Source organism: Ursus americanus, chromosome 22 (assembly GCF_024610735.1).
Source record: "Ursus americanus isolate L20-20 chromosome 22, mUrsAme1.1.p, whole genome shotgun sequence".
Lineage (NCBI taxonomy): Eukaryota > Metazoa > Chordata > Mammalia > Carnivora > Ursidae > Ursus > Ursus americanus.
Genome location: NC_142148.1, coordinates 21994515 through 22004316, shown reverse-complemented (window position 1 = coordinate 22004316; position 9802 = coordinate 21994515). Strand labels below are relative to the sequence as shown.

Sequence of the window (9802 nt, the reverse complement as noted above, 5' to 3'; positions counted from 1 at the left end):
CGCGGTCACTTCCGTAAAGCGTAGAGCGCTTGCGCCGAGGTGACGGCTGCGCTTTCCCTCGGACAGCTGCACGGCTGTCGATTGGCTGCGTGAGTTCGTCCGCGGGAGGACGCGCGGCGCTGCGTTGCTCCTCCCTCCGCAGCGCCAGGTCTCGGCAGAGCTAGCGAGCCGAGCCGGTGTCTTGGCCGAGTGAAGGCGCTCGCAGCGCGCCACGGAACCTGATCAGTGATTCTGTCGCCGCTGCCCTGCGCGCCGTGACCCGCGACCCCAGAGCCCGACTCCTTTTGGCCTGGCCCGCGCGCCCCTGGCCCGGCCCGGGCGGCGCGACGGGAGGATGAGCGGAGGGCGGCGAAAGGAGGAGCCGCCTCAGCCGCAGCTGGCCAACGGGGCCCTCAAAGTCTCTGTCTGGAGCAAGGTGCTGCGGAGCGACGCGGCCTGGGAGGACAAGGTGCGGTGGGACCTGGCGAGGGCGCAGGTTCGAGGAGCCGACTGGGACTCGGGGACGAATGGACAGGCCCGAGCCTGCCCCTACCCGGTCCGGGCGCGGGCAAGTGTTTGGCGTGGCGGGGTTGGGGGGGGGGCGGGTGGCACAAAGGTGTCGGGGCGAACTTGGCGGGCGCGGGCCTGACAGCCGGGCTCGGGGCTCACCGCGGAGTGGCCTAAGCGTGAAGCCGCCTGGGTCACGCGGGAAGCAGCGAGGAGGGGGCACGGGAGTTGCCACCCGCTGGCAGGGCGTGTGCCTGAACGGCGAGAGTGAGCCGAATGCGACCTCCGCCTTTTACTCCCAGTAGGACCTTCAGTAAGTGACTTGTCTTCTCCGAATTAACTACTTAATACGGTCGTTAGCACGAACAGTAACGGTAACAGTCTTCTACTGGGAGACTTTCTGCCGGGTGCTCTCTCCACGCATTATCTCACTCACTTCTCAGAACAGCTCTGCAGTGGGGTGCCGTGGTGCATGAGAGCGTTTAGCAGTGATGAGGCTCACTAAAGGTGAGCTGCCATTGCTTTTTTATTGGATGAGAAATACCAAATGCCTTAATATTTGCGAGAAGGGAGACTGAGATCACCTCTCAGAGGTGTGTGAGAGGAGGAGGGAGAGGGGGAAACCACCAAATGTGTGTGAGAAACGGTTGGGGCTTCAACAAGAGGTTTTAACTGGTCACCGCTTTCAGAAGATCTGAGTGTAGGCACTCCCCAACTCTGCTCCATGATCTGGAAGGGACCAACACAGACAGCCTGATTCCAGTTGGCCTGAAAAAGAATGTTATTATTTGCACTTTTTCCTTTGTTTTTCTGGACTGATGAAGTGGGTTCTCCTTCCTGGAGTTCCTATAAAGGGGGGGAATGAGAGGTACTTCCTGAAGGTGCCCTTGTCCTGCCCCCAGCCCTGCCCAGCTCTTGTAAAACCTTTCTGATCTGCTGTGTCATTTCTTTCTTTCCTTTTTGTACAAGGACTGGTTTCTGCAATCTGGGGCAGGTCAGAAACCTGAGTCTTCCATGTCCTTGTATGAAAATCAGATATGCTGGCACCGGCCTTCAGCACTTTCGTTTCTAATTCCTTTCTTCTTTGTGACTTACTCAAAATTCGGTGTGCAGGAAGATGGTGCTGAATAGGTTAACAGTCAGCCCTTCTGCCTTTGGATAGTCTATCTAGGTCTCTCCTCTGAGGGTCAGACCAGAGTGTTCTGTGGCCAGTAGCAGAGTTACTATCACAGCCATTTCATCACAAGCCATTTCATTTTTGAAGCTGCTAAAAAAAGTAAATAATTTTTCTAAAAAAAAAATTTTTTTTAACCATGTTTTAGTATAAGAAGAGGTGGAGATCAGAAAACTACATACCATTGCTCTTGGAGAAATTTCTCTGGAAGATGTGTTTATAGCAGAAAGGTTTTTTATTCCTCACGTGTTACAGGGGCTCTCTTGTGGCACCCACTGCAGATAAGGAATGCATTCTTTTTCTTTCTACAGGATGAATTTTTAGATGTGATCTACTGGTTCCGACAGATCATTGCTGTGGTCCTAGGTGTCATTTGGGGAGTGTTACCATTGCGGGGTTTCTTGGGAATAGCAGGGTAAGTCTTGGGTATGTTCCATTTTCATATCATTTCAAGTAGAGATTTTATTTCCTTTTTATGGAAAAGGCCCTTGTTAAGTTGTAGGATATATTTATCTATCTGTCTCTATACATTTATCTATATCTATCTATCTATCTATATTTTTTTAAGATGACTGTGTATGTGTGAGAGTGAGAAGTGACAAAAGGAAAAAAGTGGCCCCATGATGGCACTCCTGGGTCTGGTGCAGCACTCCTCAGTTCAGCAGGCCTGAGAGCGTCTTAGCTTAGACATGTTATCTTTCCAGAGGCTGGCCGCTCCATTCATTCGTGGGTCCAGAGTGATCTCATGCAAGAGGCTACTGCATTGCCTGTTGGTGGCAGGCATCTAGTTCCGGCATGACCCTTGTACCGATGGAAATTTGGAAAGTAGGGGAACTCCTGTACTTGATGACCATTCCCCTATGACTGGCACTGTGCTGGATGTCTTGGATCTTGGCTTTGACAGAAGTTATCTCAGATCCCTACTTTTTAAAAGCAGTGAAAAAAGTAGGAGGTCGGGCCCTCCACTTTTTACTGTGTTTCCGTGGCCAGTGGCAGCACAGTTGACACCGACCCCTGGTCTTGGCTCAGCTTGTTAACAAGTGACTGAAAGTGATAAGTCCACATGCCCACCAGACTGAATTAAAAGGATGGATAGGAGTTGTGTCAAGATAGGAATTCTGGGTAAGCTACAGTGTGAGATGGACAGGCAAGCTTGTGAGCTTTTATCTTTTTTTTTTCCCCACACAGGGAATAGAAACTGATCTTTAACCGTGGGACATCACATTGGTTGTTTTAGGGGTGATTTCATCTCTTATTCCCTCACCCTAGGGTGAAAAGGGTGAAATAGATTTGAAATTCATGTGAGTTCCTTATTTTCTCAGAAGATAAGCCAAAAGTAATATATAGTGCCCTCTTCTAACTAAAAAGGTTTTTTATTTACTATACTGAGCAAAGCGTTTGTCCAAGGAAAGGAGTAAGAGTTTATGTTATGCTCTGCCTAACCTTGACAGAGTGGATACATGATGAGTTCTGAGTGATGGTGAGGAGACACAGGACCTGGGGTTCGTAGGTCTTCCCCAGTTGGAGGAAGTGTATAGATACTCTTCAGAATGTTGGTCATCCCATTTGAGCTTTCCAGGAAAGAAAAGGCAGACGAGAGGAAAGGTCAGAGAAAGGGGGATGGCAGTCTAAAGACAAGAGGGAGTCTCTCATCTTCCCGAGGCCATTTTTGTAGGAGAGAATAACACTGGTTCAGACCCCTTGCCCCCATCTCATCTTGCAGGATTCCTAAGAGATTTCTCCGAAGTCACCCAATCTAGGAATAATATAACAAAGACCAGAGTTAGTTTAGTATCCTTCCCACTGTGGCAGATGAGTTAAGCTGCTTAGAGATCTCTTTTTTCTTTTTTTCTTTCAACTGTAGAAAGCTCTGGATTCAAGTTCCAGCTCTGCCACTTTCAAGCTACATAATTTTGGGCTCACCTCTGAGCTTCCATTCTCTCATCACTAAAAGGAGGCAGTAAAAGTGCCCTCCCCATAAGATTGATGTGTGAACTAAATGAGATAATGCAAGTAAATTCCTATATGCAGTGCTTAGGACATCATATGCACTCCATAAATGGTTCACTGCAGTCATATGATTAGCTTTACAAAGAGTGCTAAAAATGGCTATCGAGAAAACAGGAAAGGAGGTGTTTGGGAGTGAATTCGCCTGGAGTGGCTCACCCATAGTACCGCTTTCTCAGGACCGCCTGTTTCCTGGGGTTCGGTCCCATGCTGTCCTGCCAGAGCCAGTTTCTCTCACTCCAAACAAATCCCTTCCCTCCTTTGGTTGGCATCTTTTCCCTTGCTCTTGGAAAGGGCCCAAGGACATTGATTTTTCCACACACACTCCCTCTCCTCCATCTGTCTGACCCAGTTGCCTGGGCTTAGGGCAGAACTGCTCTGGTGCTCAGTTCTGGTGACCGTCTCCTCTCCACTTTCTGCCTCAACTGCTCTCTGTCTGGGCTCTACGTTGGCTTCTCTTCATTTCTGGTGTGGCGACAGTGAGGGCATATTAAGGTAAAACCATTTTCTCTGTTCTCATTATTTATAATTTGCCTGAGAACTGAGTGGTAGTTTTGCTCTGCAAAGGGGTTGCGTCATCCAGTCTTGCCTCTCTGTCTCTTTTAGAGCCTGGCATCATGATTAATAGGTGTTCAGTGAATGCTTGTTAAAATTTTTTAAAACCTGAAATGAATTCCCATTGATCCTTGAAAGCCGGGTCATACCTTACTGTTGTCATGTAGCCTCCCAGCCCTGAAATCAGAGTATTTGTTAGAGGTTCATTATTTTGTTAAAATTCTGATTGGAATTTTTAGGATAGAGTTTGAAAAATGCATTGGAGAGTCTTTTTAAGGTTTTCCCCACCCCTAATCCAGCACATTCATTTCTTTGTCCGTACATCTGCTGTGTAGTTCTCTCCCTCATTTACAATATAGGGTTTATGCCCATCTTTAAAGCTCAGTTTGAGCCCCTCCAGCCCTTTCCTGAGCCCTCCCCCTGTCACCAGATGTATAAATGCCTTTATCTCTGTGACTTCACTTGCTACTTAGTGTGTGACCCTTGGAAGGCAGGGGCCCTATTAGCTCTTTTCTCTCTCTTATTCCTTATCTCCTCTTTTCCTTCTATTTCCCTATTTCATATCACTAAGCAACCACTTTTACAGCCAGAGACTCTCAGTGAGTTTCAGCCATTCTCCAACCCTAGCTTATTAGCTGAGTCCCAGAGTGACATTTCTGAGTCCTGCTAGTAGTCTCTGTCTGGAACCACTAACAGCCTGTGCACAGTGAAACTCCATGGGGCACCTGGGTGGCTCAGTCAGTTGAGCGCCCAGCTCTGGATTTCAGCTCAGGTCACGATCTCAGGGTCCTGGGATCAAGCCCTGCATTGGGCTCTGCGCTCAGCAGAGAGTCTGCTTGAGGAGCCTCTCTCCCTCTCCTGCCCTTCCCCCCCGCTTACGTGTGCACACTCTAAAATAAATAAATCTTTCAAAAACAAAACAAAATGAAACTCCTGACAGGCGGCCAGATTGGCTGGGTCCCAAGATTTCTGGCAGAAGATAAGGATGTGGACACAACATGACCAAGCCAAGGACTGTATTTTGTGTGAAATCCAAGAAAAACCTGTGCTTCCTGATTCCCTGCCTATTACTGGAACCATTATACTCCCAGATCCTTAGGCTTGAAGTCTTTGGGTCTCTTACCTCCCCATTTTCCCAGTCCCCGTCCTCAAGCTTTATTTCTTCTCATGTCCTAAAACATGGTACAAGTCTAAACCAGTCTCCCAGCTCCTATTCCCCCGACTCATGAGAAAGCCTATACTCTACTCACAAACCGGGCTTCCGGGGTGCCCGGCTGGCTCAGCCAGTAGAGCGTGCGACTCTTGATCTCAGGGTTATGGTTTCGATTACTTAAAAATAGAATCTTTAAAACAAAAACAAAAAACTAGACTTCTAACGTATGTATACTCTGTCTCAGGCTCAAACAGCCTCGGGGGCTGCCCCCTACCCCTTAGCCCGATTGACACTCCTCAGCCTCATTGTACTGCCCTGCCCCACATCAGCCCACACTTCATCCACCAGGAGGAACCAGTGCTTCGCATTTTTCCACCCCAGCCTTCAGGAGCAGTGTAGCCTAAGACATACATACAGTCCCCCATTAGATTAAATGCTGTAACTTGGAAGATCATAAAGAAAGTGTTGATCACTTTACAAAAATTATTTTTAGGTGATGACTGTACCAAGAGATAAGTAGATCAGGGTGATAACATTACACCTCACTGCACTCTAAATGCTTCATTAGTTAATACAATATCGGAGATCAAAGACCTTCCTGGAGGTGCTCAGAAACCTCTGGTTTCAGCTCCATGCTCACTGCTGTTTTTGGCCTCCTGATAGATAGCTCAGGGAGAGCAGGAAGTGTCAGTGTCACCTCTGCATCAAGCGCAGTAGCGGACAGTGGATATCTGGAAATTGTCGCCCACTGGGGATGAATGCAGGAGCTGCTTTCGTGTGCTTGCTTGTTCCGCTAGGCCACGAAGCAGCAGCCTAACATGTATTTGTCCCATTCCCCCAGCTGGAGCTACTTGGAGGCCCGTGTCAGGTACTAATCCTATTTGGGATGGTTCAGCTACCATTCTCTCTCACTGTGAGAGGGCTTGGAGAACTTTTATGTGCTTTAAAATTTTTTTGTGGGGCATCTAAGAAAAAGTTGCTGTTCATGTCTCCAGCTCAACCACTGGGCAGTTCCATTGAGGGTCTAGGTCCATGTATTATTTTTCACTTGCCCCCATAATACAAATACTTAACTGTGCAACAGTGGTATCCTGGTAAGGCTGGACTGTGGTAGTGGGAGTTCTGAGTCTTCTAGGCTCATAGTTTGTGTTTGGTGCTTGTCCTCCCTCCAGATTCTGCCTGATCAATGCAGGAGTCCTGTATCTCTACTTCAGCAACTACCTACAGATAGATGAGGAAGAATATGGTGGCACCTGGGAACTCACAAAAGAAGGGTTTATGACATCTTTTGCCTTGTTCATGGTATGTATAACTGATAGTTATATAGTAAATCCCATTGTTTCTCAAGGGGGCACATTGATGAGGTTATACTGTGTGATTGGGGTATAATTTTTCAAAAGGCTCCAGGGATTGGAGGGCATTTCTTCCATCAAGTCCTGTCATCCCAAAGGATGTGGTGTGGTACACCGTAGTCTCCCTGTTGGTGTGCATACCCAGGCCTGTCATCAGCTTCTACATCTGATTCTCAAATCTGGCTGCATACTAGAAACTGGGAAACATTTAAAAATATGTTTATGGCATTCATAATAGCTGAAAAAGCACAAACAACCATTACCTGGTCCGTAGATAAATAAAATGTTGTATATCCATATGGTATTTGACCATAAAGAGGAATAAAGTACTGGTAGGGCTTACAACTTTGATGAATTTTGAAAACATAATGCTGAGTGAAAGAAGCCAGACACAAAACATGTTATGTGATTCCATTTATGTAAAAAGTCCAGAATAGGCAAATCCACACAGATAAAAAGTAGATTAGTGGTTGCCAGTGGCTGGGCGGGGGGCAGGGGGAGGGCCGGGGGTAAATGAGAAGAAACTGAGGATGATGAAAATGTTCCAGAATCAGTTAGTGGTGATCTTAGCACAACTCTGTGAATATACTAAAAACCTCTGTATTGTATATATATATTTTTTTCAGTTGTATACTTCAGAAGGTGAACATGATGAAATATGGATTATATCTCAAAGTTAATATTTAAAAAATTATAAACTCTAGCCCAAATCAGTAAAATCAGAATCTCTGGGTGGGGGTGCCTGGGCATACATATGTATTAAAGGTCCTAGGAGACTGCAGTGAGTAACCAGTTTCCAGAACCTCTGCTTTATTTGATATGAAGCTGACAGCGTATGGTGGTTTTTCACATTTGTTGCTAATCCTAATACTTTACCTGTATCATTGCCACATCTATAACTCCACTCCCTGGTGCTCCAGTTGCTATTTGGTTGAGAGGGAAGCTTGTCCATGGTCTCTCTGGGTGCACTGGTGGGTGATCCTGGGCTCTGTTAGAGACAGCTTGATTTCAGTGAAATAATTTAGGCCTCCAGGCCGATTGCATTGGATAGTCACTGGGAAGCCCACTGTGCACACATTCTTTGACATTTTTGTTTTGTGGAATAGGGGCCTATGTTGACCCAGGTGACCTGTGACCATTGCTTGTCTCCTCTCTAGGTCATTTGGATCATTTTTTACACTGCCATCCACTATGACTGATGGTGTACAGACCCCACCTGCTCTCTGTCCGGTCCAAAGGACCCTCATAGTTACAGCACAGAAACATGATTGTAGGGGCACCCCAGCCACGTGGAACCTGGAAGACCCATGTTTCCTGGACTGAGAATCAGTGTGTTGGGCATCAGTGTTTTCTGCAAGGGTTGTGATCTGAAACTTTTTAAAGAACCATCGGCCTTTTGGGGAAGCATTTCTGAATTGTCCATCACCAACCATTTCTTCTTGGACATCATCGTGAAACACCTGTTTGCTGATCAGAGCTGTCATTTACTTTGATGCACCTCTGGATCCGGATGAAACATTAAACTGTCTTCCTCACGTCTCCATCAGGTGTACAGTTTTTAAACTATCAGTGGCATTTCAAGTCTTCTGAAAACAGCGAGGCAGTATGTGCGTGGTCCATAGCACAGTACAAGCAGCATCTAATAACAGTTTCCATTGTAGAATGTCTTCGGGTACTTGAATAAATCAAATCTTTAATTGAGAATCTGTTGATGATACCTGTTAAAGCCTTTCCCACCTCATCTCCAGCCTCAGAACCCTGCCCTCCATCCTCATCCCTCTTCCTTCTCTCTCTGCTCCTGTAGCGGCTCCAGCGAGGCCTCTCTTAATGAGCAGCAGGGAAATCAAGGGCTAGAGTTGGTGCGGGCTGTGGCCTTGGCTTTGTGGAGAGAGGCTTACTGACTTCTGATGCCCCTGCCTGGTGCTGAGAGACATAACTGACCTCACTTGCAGTGTGCTAGACCCAGAAGGTGCCATTTTGTGTTTGGCCACAAGACGGCAAGGCCACTGTAGCCAGGAAAGCTTAGGCAGGTTCAAATGATAAGCCACAAAATGAAATGGAGATCTTGGAGCTAGGACTGTCCGGAGAAGAGGTTTGATGGGGCTGTTTGAGAACCTGGATTGTCAGAGGTCCCCTTTGCTTTGGGGGGCCAGCTAGAGGCTGGACATCCAGGTTCTGTTGCTGTAGGAAGACATCCATCTCTTCTGCTTTCCTGTCCCTTCTAGGCCACTGTCCTACCTTCTGAAGTATAGTATTCTGAGTGAGATTTGTAAATTCTCTTTAAATGATTTTTTTTCTTCTTGATGTTAGTGGTTGTTTCTACCTAGTGGGTGGAGCTGTGGGGGGTATAGGAGGGGACTCAATAGGCAAGGGAGGAAGATGGTTCTGGAAATCCCAAACTGGGTCAAACCACAGAGGCTTAGTCTCTTTGGAGCCCTGTCCCTGTTCTCAGCTGGTCTGTACTTGAACTAGAGGTTGCAGGTGAGTTCATGGCACTGGGAGAGGGTTAAGTGACTTCTTAGGGCTGAGAGAGAGGAACAGAGGATACAAGAGCGACCTGAATTTGCCTCTGGAGTGCTCAGGCTGAGCTGAGCTGGGGGTCTAGGTGCTGTAGCGTTGCATTCCCTCTTGGCCTCTGCTTTGGGCCATGGCATCATCCAAGGAGCTGCCATCAGTCAGGCTGATGTAGGAGCTGATGGCCTCCCGGAGCCCCTCACTGAGGAGAGGGGACTCCCCTAGGGCAGGTGCTTCAGAGAACAGGAGGGAGCTGTGGAGAGGGGAAGAGAGCTGGGTCAAGGAGCCTCATCCTCCTCCCTGCTCTCACCACACAGTTCAAGTTCGCACCAACTGAAAACTCCCAGTGGCTCCCCGTTCTCTGTCAGATAAAACCCCAGCTTGACTTTTCCATTCAGGACGGGTGCTTTCTTTTCTATCCCATCTTGTCTGACCTTCAATCCTGACCATCTTTGGCATCTGGGCATGCCCTCTATCCACTCCCTCTCTCTCCTTCCTGCCAGTCCCCCTCTAGTCCTGAGCCTGGCTTGGTCTCTATGAGGCCAGTCAGTACTCACTGGC

The 9802-nt window shown here is 47.6% G+C and overlaps 2 protein-coding genes across 3 annotated transcripts in view; one reads left to right on the top strand and one right to left on the bottom strand.

Annotated features, from left to right (window-relative positions):
* The first annotated feature begins 107 nt into the window (after positions 1-107).
* RAB5IF (RAB5 interacting factor) lies at positions 108-8431 on the top strand. Of its 2 annotated transcripts, none has more exons than XM_087853604.1 (4): positions 108-547; positions 1972-2075; positions 6548-6677; positions 7885-8431. In XM_087853604.1, the coding sequence occupies exons 1-4, from the start codon at positions 335-337 to the stop codon at positions 7924-7926; spliced, it is 489 nt and encodes a 162-aa protein (XP_087709730.1). In that variant the 5' UTR covers positions 108-334; the 3' UTR covers positions 7927-8431. The 2 variants fall into 2 exon arrangements, with proteins under 2 accessions (XP_087709730.1, XP_045660506.1); XM_045804550.2 differs by having other exon boundaries at positions 114-448.
* The window catches only part of SLA2 (Src like adaptor 2), a 29218-nt gene continuing 26542 nt past the window's right edge, over positions 7127-9802 (bottom strand). Inside the window, exon 8 of the mRNA XM_045804546.2 lies at positions 7127-9494. Coding sequence (XP_045660502.1) covers positions 9329-9494 — 166 coding nt within the window. The 3' untranslated portion in view covers positions 7127-9328. The remainder of the gene's footprint in view (positions 9495-9802) is intronic.

Bases quoted from the DNA above. Each gene is read 5' to 3' on its own strand.
- RAB5IF (XM_087853604.1), top strand. From the start codon at position 335: ATGAGCGGAGGGCGGCGAAAGGAGGAGCCGCCTCAGCCGCAGCTGGCC. The intron at 548-1,971 runs GCAAGTGTTTGG...TTCTTTCTACAG, and splicing joins CCTACCCGGTCCGGGCGCGG to GATGAATTTTTAGATGTGAT. The intron at 6,678-7,884 runs GTATGTATAACT...TCTCCTCTCTAG, and splicing joins CATCTTTTGCCTTGTTCATG to GTCATTTGGATCATTTTTTA.